General features: G+C 34.4%; 2 protein-coding genes across 3 annotated transcripts in view; both read left to right on the top strand.

Annotated features, from left to right (window-relative positions):
• Window positions 1-10,876: 10,876 nt before the first annotated feature.
• LOC117122260 (proteasome subunit beta type-2-like) lies at window positions 10,877-14,590 on the top strand. The gene is made up of 5 exons (XM_033267795.1): window positions 10,877-11,020; window positions 11,996-12,118; window positions 12,882-12,952; window positions 13,243-13,405; window positions 13,895-14,590. The coding sequence occupies exons 1-5, from the start codon at window positions 10,930-10,932 to the stop codon at window positions 14,044-14,046; spliced, it is 600 nt and encodes a 199-aa protein (XP_033123686.1). The 5' UTR covers window positions 10,877-10,929; the 3' UTR covers window positions 14,047-14,590.
• Window positions 14,591-14,744: 154 nt separating this feature from the next.
• LOC117122259 (receptor tyrosine-protein kinase erbB-2-like) overlaps window positions 14,745-15,932 on the top strand; it is a 10,191-nt gene continuing 9,003 nt past the window's right edge. For both annotated transcript variants that reach the window (XM_033267794.1, XM_033267793.1), the window contains exon 1: window positions 14,745-15,710. The gene's annotated coding sequence lies outside the window, so the exon portion shown is untranslated. The remainder of the gene's footprint in view (window positions 15,711-15,932) is intronic.

Here is a 15,932-nt window from a genome sequence, read left to right as displayed (position 1 = left end):
CTCCGGTGTTTTTAATTCTAATTTCGTTTGAATTGAATCAAAACTCCCTAAATGTGCAATTTTTAGAGGAAATTGGCCTACCTCAACAAGAAATGCTCTTATGTTATATATGGCCACACTCGTTTTTTTTAACTGAATATAAGCATTTTCCTTATGGCTTTATTACAAATATATTCTTTCAACATCATTACACATTTGAGGCCCTTCTTTTAGGTAAAACGATCTATCTTAAATTTTCTTTCTTGAGTTTTGGAATATGTGTTATAACTTCGAAGGCAAAAGAGAGCAAGCACCTTGAAGATTTAAAAATGCGCGAAGCGCGCGAAAAAGTTTTAGAGGAAATTGGCCTACATAACAAGAAATGCTCTTATGTTATATATGGCCACATTGGTTTTTTTTAAACTGAATCTAAGCATTTTCCTTATGGCTAGCTTTATTTATTACAAACATATTCTTTCAACATCATTACACATTGAGGCCCCTCTTTTAGGTAAAACGATCTATCTTAAATTTTCTTTTTTGAGTTTGGGACTATGTGTTACAACTTAGAATGCAAAGGAGAGCAAGCACGAGCTTTAACATTAAAAAATGCGCGCGAAGCGAGCGAAAAATTTTTGTTTTTTTAATTTTAATTTCGTCGGAATTGATCAAAACTCCCTAAAATGTGCAATTTTTAGAGGAAATTGGCCTACCTCAACAAAATATGCTATTTAAAATTTGAGGTTTTCAGGCACTTTCCCGGGTGAAAAGGGCCTTCAATGGGGAAAGATTTTCCACAGATGGATATTTTCCCCTTGTCCACCGGTGCTTACGCCACTGCGGAGAATATCTGGCGGCTTAGATCAAATGCGCTATGGACACTTTTTGAAGTGGAGAAGGGGTTGCAGGCCAGGGTATTGTGATATCTGTTCATCATATCTTCCTTTTTATTCTTGTCTTTGTTTTTCTCTTCTCTTTTTTAACATTCCTCCCCCGAGAAAATTTCGATTTCTAGATGGCGGGAAATGAGCTTTCCCGACTTCTGACGTGTCTTTAATTACTTTTAAGTTCTTCAAAATTCATGGTTTTCCACTCTCGAAAACGGTCAGGTAATTTTTTCCCATTGTTATTACGTTAAATAGGGCTTATGTGTGTATACATACATAACAATTTTTAAAAAATGAGTAGTTGCATACGAATTTTCCATGAATCGATGAATCCCAAAAAGAAAGGGGTCCGGAGGTTCTTCCCCAGGAAAATTTTGATTCCTAGAAGGCGGGAAATGAGCTTTCCCGACTTCTGAGGTGTCTTTTAAATTAGTCATTAAAAAATACTTCAGAAGTTGGGAAATCTCATTGTCCACCATTTAGAAATCAACATTTTCCCGGAAAGAACTCGAACTTCCCTTTCTCTGGGTTCATTGATTATAATACTTTTCAAGAGGGGAACACCTTCAATTTTGAAGAACTTGAAAGTAATTAAGTTCTTCAAAATTCAAGGTTTTCCACTCTAGAAAACGGTCAGATAATTTTTTCCCATTGTTAATACAGTAAATAGGCCTTATGTGTCTAGACATACATAAAAAATTGAGTAATTTGCATACATAGTTTTTTCATGAATCGATAAATCCCAAAAAGAAAGGGTGGTGTGGGGTGGGGGGGTCCTGTGGTTCTTCCCCGGGAAAATGTTGATTCCTTGGTGTCAGGAAATGAGCTTTCCCGAATTCTGGCGGGAGATGAGCTTTTTGACTTCTGAAATGACTTTTAAAGTTCTACAAAATTCAAGGTTTTCCCCTCTTGAAAAAGGTTAGGTAAATTTTTCTCATGTTTTATTTTATGTGTGTATACATACATAAACAAATGAGTAGTTGCATGCGTATTCTTTTTTCCATGAATCGATAGCTCACGGGTCCTGAAAAGATAGGTTTAGAATTCTTTTCTTTTTCCCCTTTTGTTGTTGCCCAAGGAAGGGGTCAGGACCCATGACCCCCTTCCCCAGATCCGCCAATGTGAATTGCGAGAAAATGTAACTCGGTTGGGTACTGGATAAACATTCTCTTTCCCATCCTTCTCCTCTTTCTTCCCTTCTTCTTTTTTTGCATTTCCGATCATACAAAAATCTCCAGACATTATATATTTTTCGCCAAAAAGTGGGGGGCCGGCCCCTCCCACCGCTTCCGCCGGCCATGAACACAACTAAATTTAGGTTATCAGTCGCGGATTAAAAAAAGGGGCCCAGCCGACCCGCCTCTCATCCCTATCCTAAAATGTTCAACCAGGGATATATGGGAATTAAAAACAAAGACTATGAATACTCTCTGAAATAGAGAATCATAAAGAAATCCAACATACACAAATGTAAATCTCACCAATGAAACCTATGCCATAGAAGAAAAACTAACAGTCCTAATGAATAACACAATCAACAAAAGAACCAAATTGCAGTTGCTAAGTGTCGCCACAACAACAGCCCACTAAGCCGTACCATGGCCGTACTAAAAACAATAGACACCTGACCGCTCCATGAACAATTATAAGCCTAAATAGAATAAAAACACCTAGATACAATTGGCTAATGATCGCCATTAAGCGTAAAATTCTGAGTAACGACCCAATCATTTGTAAAACATATAAAATATAAAAATTGTATTTAGGCAATTAATTTTTTTATATACACCCTTCGAACAGAATGATGGGGATACGGCCCAGTAAAGTCCAAGGGGACTTACTTGTAATGTGTTTAATAAACCATTACATATCAGAAGAGTGTCTTAATTATTCTTTATTTATTACAATTGTACAAAATAAAGTTGACTTGACATTCATTCCAGGTCCACGTTTGGAACTCAAAGAGGCAGGACAAAGAGGTTTACAGAGTTAAAATATACAAAGACAGAAAAAAGCGACAAATACATAAACAAAAAAAGATGTTTGACTAGTTATTCCAAAAAATTACAACTACCCACTTTGATTAAATCTGACGTTCCATATTGTATAACTACATGCCAGAGGAGTATTACATAATTTTTGTTCAAATTCCTAAATTCATAATGTTCATATGATTGGCTTCCAAATTGCATGAGTTAAAGGAACAATACATACCGTTTTTGTAGCAGTATTCAGAGAACTCAACAAGCAGGTCGCGGTAGTTGTACAGTACAGTAGTTGTGTGATTTAAATTTGCATTTTGCTGTATATATATACCTCATGCTTCAGTGATTCTTCCGACGTGCTATGTGGAATAGCACAATGCTCAGGGTCGTCGGGACCGCACCGGCCACACCACTTTTTTTAGGATTTTAGAGGTCGTAAAATTCGATTTTATACGAATAAGAGGCATTATGTGTATCAACAAATACAAAGATTTGTTTTATAAATATGTCTCAGACAACTCCCTGCTCAGTCAGACGAAACACAATGAATTAAACAAAAAAGAACTTGGGGATATGTGCCACCGAATTCCCTCTCGCTGTATTTCGTCCATTGTGGTTTGTTTCGTCAGTAGCTTTTGTATTTGTGTTCTTGAACTCATGGCACCTTTTACATAAGCAATTAGCTTAGATTTTTTAAATAACTGACAGTAAACAATATAACACTTTGGTTATCTAGCTGATATGATATGCCTGTTTTAGCGTGGTATATACCACTGTTGCACTGTTTGCCGTAGCATTCGAGCAATCATTAGGCTGACAATGATCTCAGGTACAAGGTAATTAATATTCATGAGAACAGATGACTTATCTATCAAAGACATAGCTGGTCGTGGCCCCGGGCGACCTCTTGCAAAAGGCTACCAACTACTTAGGGCACTTTAAAACAAAAGTCACTAAAGAATAGATTGGAATAATGTATCCCGGAATTTTGAAAATATTATGAGAAATAACTGTAAATCTTAATGTTAAAGAGCTTTCTGATTAAATTCATTTATAACAGGCATTACTACATGACAATCCATAGTTATCAACCTGAGAGATTTGATGCGTGACTACACCACTTGGCTGGTGGGAGAGCCGGGCGGGGCCGCCAGGCCCCCTCCGGTAGGGGTCTAGGGCAGTGTCGTATCTAGGAATCTTGAAGTGGGGGTGCTGATTGGGGCCGCGAAGGTGAAGTGAGGGGTGGCTCCATGATTAATTAAGTGGCACTAACTCGCAAAATAATGTGAATTTATATGTTTTTAACTTGACCATGGTTTTTTTGGAGGCGCCTAGGGGGGAGTACTTTTTGGAGGGGCGTGCGCCCATCCTTCTCCCAACACCCACATAGATACGACACTGTCAGGGGCCCCCTGCGCTCCGACAATATGAGCATTTTTAAGCCGTTTAAAAACGATTTCAGGGAGTGTTTGTTGACAATACCGGGTATGATACATAAAAAAAAATTAATAAAGCCACTTACAATTTGAGTATTCATTACGTTTAATTTGAGCACCCGAACTATTACACAAACACTTCATTAGTTAAGCAAAAAAAAATGAATAGGCATACTGATTAGTAAATCGTCAGTGAATTAAGTATTCACGTAAATACTGTCAATGACTGCATGACCGTTTTCATATTTTTAATAAAAGCAAGTTCTAATTTTAAATACATTTTCCACTGAATTCGTGATAATCGTTATCACGCATAGACCCGTGCTGAATGTGTGATAAATTTATGATTATGAGGCTGCAAAATGCGTGTTTCAATCAAAATCATTTTGAAATGCGGGACCGTCGATTAACAATATCGCATTAAATACCGTGTACAGAGAGTAAGAATTAGTAAATAACGTAAATCATAATCAAGATAATTATTAAACACTGTATTATTACCATCTGTAATTTATACAGATGCATGAGTATTGTACTCTAATGTGATGGTGAAAGAGACGATTTTTGTAGAGCTACGGCATCATGCCAGACCAGCTTTTCGTTTTCCAAAACGTCTAGATATCGACAGTAGCCTTCTACCCCACCTAAGCCCTTGCAAGTTGACTTCATCCTCAAGAAGGTTATCAGCACGTTTGCCGACGGTAGTTCATATTGACCGCAATATTTTACAATAAAATCAAAATACAAATATGATTTTAAAGTTCAGAGCATTCAGAATATTAGAAACGTAAGAATGATCTTTTTGGTAGTTTACCAAATACCTCATCTTTGTACAGTGCCAAAACCTCCAGTTCAAGAGCTCACTGACTCCCCTTGCTCCGACATTTTTGGTTAATACTAATGCCACCACGGAACATAATGATAACAATATTAATATCTTACTGTTACCCTTACAGTTAATTGTAATAAATAAATATCGTACCTCAGTGTCTTTCGAGCAGTCAACCATTCGCACTACTGAAGAGATCAACAGCAGGAAAATCATACAAGTTTGTTTATGCATGGTAATGAACAATTCGAAACTACTGTAGTGAAATATATTTTTTTTAAATGCACTTATAGTGAAATATATCTGTCACAGACTACTCAATCAAATAATAAAGGTCTTCATTAATTTCCATAAATTTATGACAAATTCATTAATTTCCATAAATTTATGAAAAAGTCAACAACAGGCATATGGTAATATCCATTGTTGTATGTTGTAGTTAAAGGTAATTAAAAGTACGTTGGTCTGTATGAAAATGCCGCGCCTTGTAATAATTGACCATGTAAACGGATAATTCGGCCGCGGATATCCAGGATTTAAAAAAAGGGGAAGTGTTAAATCCGAAGCTCAATATCAGGTGCATGGTTAGATTACCATTTGGCACGATGGCATATCCTTTGCATTACGGTATGCCTATTTTATTGTAAATCATCTCTTATGGCTACTTGACAGTCAGATAAAATTAATTTGTGTATGTCATTTTGATGGACATTATAATCCAGTCGGTATTGGTGACATTGTTGATACCTGTTGATAAATTCATTTGGTTTCTTTCAATTTTTCTCTCTTTTGAGTTAAACCAGGAATAATAGTTCGAACTTACCGACGTTATAGTTTTATACTGGACCTTGTCATCGAAGAGTGACAAGCGCCACATGTCGGTGTTTATATATTTAAATTTATTATAATCCAACTGCGGCACTACGATATACCGAATAGAATATAAATACACAGCAATATAATACAACTGCCAAGTTGCATTAGATTTTAATAAAAACAAAACATAATCATACCTAGGCCTATTATTGTAGTTTTTTTAAGTGTGAAAGTCTAAACGAATGTGACTGCAATACGATTTGCCTAAATATGGTAAATTATTATAGCTTGTTACTTGTCCACAGGGAAATCTACTTAATATGCATTAATCGGGCCTCGCCTTATTTATTTTATAATAACAACGTTAGTAGATACTGTTAGAACATGCATTGCAATAATATAATATTTGCAATAAATCCCAATATTCAGTGCTTTTGATTGTTACAATGATGTAATAATTACGGTAAATTCGACCGTTCGTCGGGTTTACAAACTTAGTTTATTCACACCACCTTTATTGAAATTCCCACATAGAGGAAATGATTACTTAGTGTAATAAATGATTACGTGAAAGTAAGATTAATATATGGAAAAAATCTTTCTTCAATAATAATACTATTTAAACTATTGCAATATAATTTTGTCTAAGACGTGTTTCCATTCTCGGATCCCATGTTGCTTGTTCCTCTTAATCATTTGCATGCTATTATAAATAAATTCTAATGAAGTTATAAGTTATATTTATTAGTTATAACCTCCATCATGGTAGTAAGTATAGTTAAGTTAAATATATAATTGATTTAATTTTAAAAAAACTATTGCAACTCTTGCAATATAGGCCTATAACGATATAATTGTATAATGGGCTAACACATTACATACACTATGTCATTACATACAACATAGGCCTATAAATTCGTTACTGGTCATTACTCGTGTGGTAAATAATTTAATAATAATAATAATAATAATAATAATAATAATAATAATAATAAAAAGTGGGATTTGTAAAGCGCATAATAGGCCTACAGAGGTCTCTGTGCGCTATAGTTTACAGATGCATTATAATAGAATTACATTGTTGATAATGATGTTGACAAAAACGTAATTCATAGTCCTGTCCAGTATTATCAAAGATATCGTTTGTTGCATCCAAAGCGACGGCGTCTTGTTGTCTATTATGATAATCTAAAAACCAATAACGTACCTCAGTGATATGGTTATAAAAATCGTCATACTTATTGAAGACTATTACACTTAAATGGACAATTTGTTGGCCAGCATTTTTTAGCTCCGCTTACTGTATTTGCGGGCGTATGGTTATGTTCCCGATAACGTCAAACATCGAGTAATATGAAAACGTAACTTCGCTAAAAAAAAAAATAATTAATTTAAAAATTAAAAAAAAAACTAACTTGCAAAGCATATTTGTCAGGACGGTTAAATTGATAATAATTGACGTGTTATAATATAATATTCACACTTCAATTTTGTGGAGATATTTATATCATAATTTTATATAGGCCTATGTAAGCTAAGTTTTCCTAATTTTTGTCAGAGCAATCAGTGTTAAATGTTTAAATGTAAATTGCAGCAGTCATAGGCTTAAGTTAATGTCTAATAAGATTCTTTTCTTATTGTATTCAATATTTTCCTGGATGAAAAAAATAAATATAGTAAAAAATTTATTGCACATAAATGTATAATTCAAATAAAACAAAACAACCTACTTAAGCTTTGAACGACTACCATAAAGAAATGTTTATATTATTGAGCTATGTATGGTTTGACCTTTCGAAGTTAACCTACATTAACGGTTAATGCCTGACATATAAATTGTTATTGTTAGTAAATCAATTGGTAGCACTTATGACTAACAATAAGAATTATTTCACGAGCTTTATTTTCCCCACGATGGGGCTTCATGAAGTGTAGTATTATTTCTTCTTTCATTATTTGTTCCACATGATAAACATACAAATAATGCATAGGTGATCAAGGACCAAGATTGAAAATATAGAATAAAATACACTGCAAAAAACCTTCGCTTAAAACAACTCAAGTTTAGGCCTACTTTTAAAAATATAGCAACTGAGTTATTTTTTAGTATATAAAGGCAGAGGATTCCAAAATTTAGGCCCGTTATAAATAAGAGTGTTCATTTTCAGTGTAGTTCTGACAAATGGAAATGGTCTGTCTTGTTACCGTACTCGCACGAATAAGCGTAATTTTTTTTTTATATTTTTGCACCTTTTGAGGGGCGCTTCTTCAAACGGGGATCTTATGAGAACAGAGTTGAAATTGATGGGGCGCTTATGGAAATAGATGAAAATTGAGTAGTGAAGTCTAGTACAACTATGGAGAACAATAAATATAAATGACAGCAAGCAAAATATTAATTTACTGAACTCTCGCTCTATGCGAGTTTGTTTTAATCACAATCACTACCGGTAAAGTACCTATACTATTATTTATTATTTTACTTTATCATTTATTCCATAAATACTGTATAATATCTGGTCTTTGTTTGAGTGTAAATTTTATTTGTTTTGTAAAAATTATTAGCTATTATGACTAGATCGAGATTAAATTTATAAAGGTCCTGAATTTTCAGAATCTCATTTTCTATGAAGAGGCCTGCGAAGGGTCTCGATAATTTGCTCCAGAACCTATTCTGATTGCTCTTTTCTGAATCAAAGAACTTTGTTTGTGTTTTCATTGAATTCCCCGAGGCAAGAATGTCATAATTTAGGTAGGATAAAACTAACGTGAAATGTAACATGTTTAATATATTTTCTGAGAAAAAAGGATTTAAGTCTGTACATCATGGCAACATTTCTTGCTAAAATTTTACAGAGATAGTTATCATTGAATTTCCCGAGGCAAGAATGCCATAACTTAAGGATAAAACAAAAATGAAATGTAACATGTTCAATATATATTTTCTGAGGGAAAAGGATTTAAGTCTGTACATCATGCCAACATTTCTTGCTAAAAGTTTACAAAGACAGTTAGTATGTCATGAGTTTTCCAACTCAATTTATCGTCGATGTAAATACCAAGGAGTTTGGCATCTGTAACAAATTACCATCGTGTTTGCGTACCATTGCATTGTTTAGGTTTAGGTTCTGAACTCAACTCAATAAACTACATACCGTACTTTACATCATTAAACACAATAGGCCTATCACTCGGTAAAGATTTTACGGTGTTACTAAAGAGGATATAAGGATAATTTTTTAGCGTGTATCCAGGTAGTAACATTTATCAATTCTAGATTAACAAAAAAAGAATTTCAGGATTGTTATGTGTATAGAACAGGCTAGAATCACCAGCAGATAAAATTGATGACATGAAGTTTAGATAAAATTACATAAATAATAAAGAGGAGAGGGCCCAAAATGGACCCCTGAGAGGCACCATACTTGATAGAGATGCATTGACTCACCTAACGACACCAGTTGCTGTCTGTTTAATTTAATCGAGCGACCAATTAAGAGCCACCCCTCTAATCCCATAGAAAGAAAATTTCAATATTAGAATATCATGGTCAATTGTGTCAAATGTTTTAGGAGTACAGGTAGTACAGAAAAATTCCAATTGTGTCATTTGATTATCTAGACCTAAAGAAATTTTGTCAATGAAATGTGAAATAGCGTGTAACGTCGTGTATTTTTCTCTGAACCCAAATTGAAACTCTAAAAATTAAAAAATATTGAAAGATTTTTAAAAAATTACCGTAACTGTTCGCGAGTAACAAGTTTTTCTAGAATTTCAGAAAAAGTTGTCAGTAGCGAAATTGGTCGATAATTAAACATATTTTGAGAGCTGCCTGTCTTTAACAGAGGAATTACTTTGACAATTTTCATATCATTAGGAACACTCCCTTTACATTGGAAAAAATAAACTGTCTCTATTTGGCACATTCAAATAGCTTTTAAGTGATTTACTAGTAATCAGCATTGGTTGTGCCAAAGAAGCACCGATATTAGAGAAATATTTATTTAAGGATTCAAGGGGGATTTATCTATGGTATAATCATGGACCAGTATTAATAAGGTCCATGGTATAGGCCTAATCGTAGTATTATTGTCGACACGCAAACAACATGTTTAACAACCTTTTATTTCTTAAGTTTAACCAGGGTTTCTCACAAACATGATTAATGTGCCTAGGCATACTGATACAAGTAGTTAATTCAGTTAACCTTACTGATTTGTCGGGTTACGTGATTTAGAATGAAATACTCCATAATCCATGAAATACTCCATAAATAAACTCCAGAATAATTCCTGAAAGATGTGACTGAAGAGGGCGTGAATATGGTGGACGTATCCCAGATAGTAGAATTACTATTTATCTTTAGTTTCAATAAGATGTATAAATATTATCGGTGACTGTATTACTCAACAAAAATCACAAATCGATAATCGATGATGTTATAATACCTGCGTCACGATTTGCGATTTCCTAGAAGCAGTAAAAAAAAAACGTCAGAGATACTGGTCCTGTGCTGTTGCAGCGTATTTCTGTTAATAATTAACTTGACTTTTCATGAAAGTTTAATTAAAATATACACTATCATTATAATAGTCTTATCATCAATTACCAATGAGAATTTAAACTTAAAATGACTCTTTGTGTCTGTCCTGTACGGATCCCCCAAAGGGACATGGTTGAAGAAAATATTAAACTATATTCGAGGGAACGAAATAATATTTCGAGGGAACGAAATAATATTTCGAGGGAATGAAATAATATTTCGTTTGAACGAAATATTATTTCGAGGGAACGAAATATTATTCCGAGGTCTCCGGCTAGGGGAACGATGCCCCCGACGAGGGGTCAGATTTCTCCGACGAAAGCAAAATGGGTGTGGTCGGAAAAATTCGGAACCTTACGAACAAACAAACATAAGGTCAAAGTTTACTAACAAAAGTTGATCTGGCTGGGGATTTAGTTTATCTCAGTGTTTATTATCGTCGAATTCATAGAAAATGGAATTTTTAATTGGTATTGAAGGGGATGGGTTTGTTTTAGTTGCTTCTGACAGAACATCAGCAAGAAGCGTTTTTGTTATGAAACATGGTAAGTTGATAAATATAATGATGATAACATTATCATTAGACATGAGGACGGAATGGGTGACTTGCACTATATCGGCCACACTCAGCCCAGTGCATTGTGCGGCATGATTGCTTGAACGTACATACATGACCAGCCTAGAGGCCTAGCCTAGCCCTCTAGCTAGACCTCAGCAGCGCAGCAATGCAGTCTGGCCTGGCTAGGACCAGTAGACCTAGACTTGAATAAAAGCTATACTGTATATATATATAGCTAAGCCTAAGCTCAGGCCTTATTCTCCCAACAGACAAACTGCATACCTGTCAACCTTGAGAATTTCAAAGAGTAAGAATAAGATCGGGTGACACATAAACCAGTGCTGAAGGCACGAACAGTGGCTGGGCCCCGCCAAGGGCTCCTAGTCAGGGTCCAGGAGCCGGGGCGCTTTGGCTTAAGAATGACATATCTAATTGATATTAGTGAGTTTATAATGATCTCAGTCAGGGTACAGGAGCCGGGACGCTTTGGCTTAAGAATGGCATATCTAATTGATATTAGTGAGTTTATAATGATCTCAGATACAGTGGTTATTGAAAGGTAGTTTAAGATAACGAAAAAGAAAGAAAATTTACTCAAATTTTAGGATAAGCGTAAGTTTTGCCAGTGTTTGAGTACAGTAAGACCGTAAGATTTGTTTGGAATGCGTAAGACTTACGGCGAATGCGTACGGGTTGACAAGTCTGAAACTGGCACTCCTGATGGCTGTGTATGTGTTTAGTCACCTCCATGCATGCATTGACCATACCTACAACAAACGCTCACCTAACAACCATTCATTGATTGCCAAACGTCTTTTTTAATCTCTTTCATTTTCATGTAAGATTTACTGACTGTAAATTATTTCTGCATTTTGACATTTTATTGTATTGTGTGTTTTTTTTTGTTTTTTTTATTAATTTATGTGAAATGAAATATATTTCCACCTTTATATTTTGACAGATCAAGACAAAATGTTTAAGTTAAGTGAAAAAATTGCAATGTTGGTGGTTGGTGATTCCGGTGACACTGTTTCATTTGCAGAATTTATTCAAAAGAATCTCCAACTCTACAAAATGAGAAATGGTAAAATAATGTTTGAGAATTATGCAATTATACTGGGGAGGTTAAAAAAAAGGTGGTGTGGCGAGGAACTGGCCCCCTTACCACACAGTGCCGAGGCTTAGTATAATGGGCTCCAAAAGCTCATTCCCTACAATCATTAAAGAATACAGGACTACCTTTATTTCACCAAAATACTATTACTTAATTGAAATTATGCAAGCATTTTAGTGAAGCATAAAAACTAATTCCTTGGTCATAGAGTTAGTTTGCTATATACAGTGTGCACTGTATATCTTACATGGTCCCTCTGTGCCAACCTGGATTGTATTGACCGGGAGATTAATATTTGGAAGCTATATACGAGATTTTTATTAAAAGCTTTCAATTTATACTATGAAGGTTGTAATTAGTACAATTTGGTGGACGTGTGCTTAGTTTGCAAACAGCAAATTGCATGACAGCGATTTGGCTAAATGCCCACTCTAGTTAATATTAAATAATACAAAAACAATGTTTTATTCTTTTTGATTAGCAGCTACTGTAAATTGTACATGAGGTGTCATACCTCTGCAAGCTGATGTTGATTTTATTGTACAGTTATTCTGTTATGTTTTGAAACATTATGCAGTACAGCTGACATAATAACTTGTACCATCCACTGAATTCTTAAGTTGTTTAATTATTGTTTCTACAGTCGACTTAGGCAAGTTTAACTGTATAATCATCAGTATATTACTCATGCTAAATATTTTTTGGTTTTTTTTGTTGTTTTTTTTGTGGATAGGTTATGAACTTTCACCGCATGCAGCAGCTAACTTCACCCGCAAGCAACTTGCAGATGCTCTTAGAACCCGTGTATGTGATTACAACCATTTACTCATTTCCCATACAGTATACTGACATTTTTAAGATAATATTTATTTTTTCAAATGTAAATTGTATTTGTTAGTAAATAACTATTGTTTATTAATAATTTACAGTAGTTTTTCATAAGATATGACTGATATTCTTATATTTATTTGTCATGTAAATGACTTTGTTGAGTCTGTAACTTTATGCAGTTGTATTACTGTTAATTAAGTTTCATTAGTTCCTGTACACCATAATCAACTCATATTAATTTGTTTGTTTTATTTATTTTTCAGTCGGCATATCAAGTGAATTTATTGATGGCAGGTGTCGATGATACAGAAGGCCCATCATTATACTACATAGATTATCTGGCATCACTCAATAAGGTACCCTTCGCAGCACATGGCTACGGCTCATTCTTCTCCCTCAGTGTATTAGACAGATATTACAAGAAAGGTGAGTTTTATTTGCTGTCACACAGGCCTGTATTGATTAAGTGATGTGTTAAATATGGGAGATCAAGAAGGCTTAGAAATAAATAAAAACACCAAAGTATCAACAGTTTAATATCTAATTAATCATAGTATCAAATTTCAGTCATGTTAAGCCAAAAACATGAGGGTTATTTCTCACCGGTAGCTTTCAGTCCGCAATCTTGTACCTGCTTCAGCTAATTGACATTGGCACGTAGCCAATGCTTGTGTCACTGATGATTTAATCATATCACAAATGTTTTACTTCACTGGTATTTCACATCTTTTTTTAGCTTATTCCGTAGAAAAATGTATGCACATTCAACTTTTGAAGACAATTACTCAAAATCATCTTTATCTTGACATCACCAATTCACCATATATATACAATTACATTTTAATTGTTTTTGGTATAAATTGAAATTATCAATTGGTGAAATGAAATAAAATAGATTGTATTTTTTTTTCATAGGTCTCTCAAAAGATGAAGCAGTTGACCTTCTGCAGAAAGCCCTCCTTGAAGTTCAGAAGAGGTTCATTGTCAATCTACCATCATTCCAGGTTCGAATCATTGATAAGGACGGAATACATGATCTACCCACAATGCCCCTTCAGAGTTCTTAGGGGCTAAAGTTTTCTACCAACTTGTCAGATTTTAAATATTATCTTCTGCCAACGATGCATTAATTAGTGGTAGATATCCCCACTTTCTACCCAATGCAATTTTGATAGAAGAAGGTACTCTATAGTTGTCCAGCAGTATTGAAGAGAACATACATGCAGCTCTTCTTATACTCACTCAATTGTAATTGTTTTACCAACAATTGAGTTGATAATTACATCTACCAAAATGCATCATAGTGAATGCTGTTTCTACTACATTCTACTATTTTGCTTTAACAGAAAAATGTAATAATTCATTACCAGATTGTGTACACTAACAACTCTGCAGATACTTGTCAGTTTGTGAATAACTTCTAGAATTTATTGTTTTATCATCAAGTTTGTTACAGGTATACAAAATTGTTAGAATATACTGTACACTTCACAGTGTAAGTTTAGGATTATTATCTACATAATAGGAATGAAATAATGTCCGGAACCATATGGAAATCAGATGGAATATAATTCTGTATTTGTTTTCTGTTATTAAAAGCACAGATATTTATGGTTATTGTGTGTGAATTTTTTTTCTCGATAAGTCTGAAATAATTTAAACATAATTCATGACTCCAAATACCGGGATAATGAAAATGTGAAGCACATCGAGGGCTTATCATAATGTGCTATATAAGTCTACCATTATTGTTGCTGCTGCTGCTATTGTTGTTAATGTTATTAGTAATATCATGTAGTAATAGGGCCTACTGGCTGTGTGTATGGCTATTGCTTTAATATAAACAAATCAGTATGGCAGCAGAGGTACCCGGCGAGAGGAAAGTGTTCGTTGTCGTGTGTCCATTAAAATGCTTCGAAAGTGGTCCAGGGGGGGGGGGCGGAGTTTCAGAGGCTTATTTAATCGATATTATATATAGATAGTCTACTAATATGTAGAAAATACATAGACTATAATTTTTTTTTTTTTTTGCGTATTGTGGTTTTCCTTCTTTTCTGTGAGGGCGGGGGAGCAAGAAAACTTTCTGAGGGAAATTCACCCCCCCCCCCGTAGCGCCGCCACTGTTCAAAATTTACAAATTTCAAGAATAATAATAATTTTTAATACTGTACTCCCATTCCAAGGAAAGATTATCAAAGGAGCACTGTAACAGCAAGCTTCTGAAGAGATGATTTTTTAATATAGAGGTAGATGACGTAATTGGAAGAAGGTAGTACGTTCCAAAGATAAGCGGCAGTGCAAATGTTCTTTAGCTATCTGTTCTTGCGTCCCACACATATTCATTATTAAAGCTTATTGCTTTTGATACACTTTCCCATTTATCAGCTTATTTAATGTTTATGCATCTGCTTCATATACTGTAATGAATTGTGTTATGATAAATGAACTGTAGTGCTACTAAACTGACCTGAATTAGCAAGCAGACTACCGCAACAGTAGCCATCCATTGTGTCCGATATCCGGGTTATTACAAACTCGAGAGCGTAGGTAACTGTGGCAACGAATATGTCGTGGTTTATTGTGGATTATCTCTATTGAAATCATTAATACATTTTAAGTTAATACGCACTCAATGCCATTCGTAAACTATCAACCATCCGATGTTAATCTAGTTGGTTTTAGAACAGCAAATCATTGTACATTGGTTTCGAAAACAGGTTTAGAATACACGGTAAGAAAATAATGTTTGTTATTAATATGTTAGTATTTTGATACCGCATTACAATTATTGCAAGAGAGTCAGGAAGAGGATCCGCCGTTTAGGGACTGCAGTTGTTTTTTCATTAGAAATAATTACCTTAAAACAAACAGTGATGTTTCGACAACTTGATAGTTTGTATATCTAAGTTGACACAATGCTATTGAGATTTCAAATAAATAGAATATATATATA

This window comes from Anneissia japonica, unplaced genomic scaffold (assembly GCF_011630105.1).
Source record: "Anneissia japonica isolate Jap-2015-1 unplaced genomic scaffold, ASM1163010v1 scaffold287708_len1499824_cov190, whole genome shotgun sequence".
In the NCBI taxonomy this organism is placed as follows: Eukaryota; Metazoa; Echinodermata; class Crinoidea; order Comatulida; family Comatulidae; genus Anneissia; species Anneissia japonica.
This window is presented reverse-complemented; position numbering and strand designations above follow the sequence as displayed.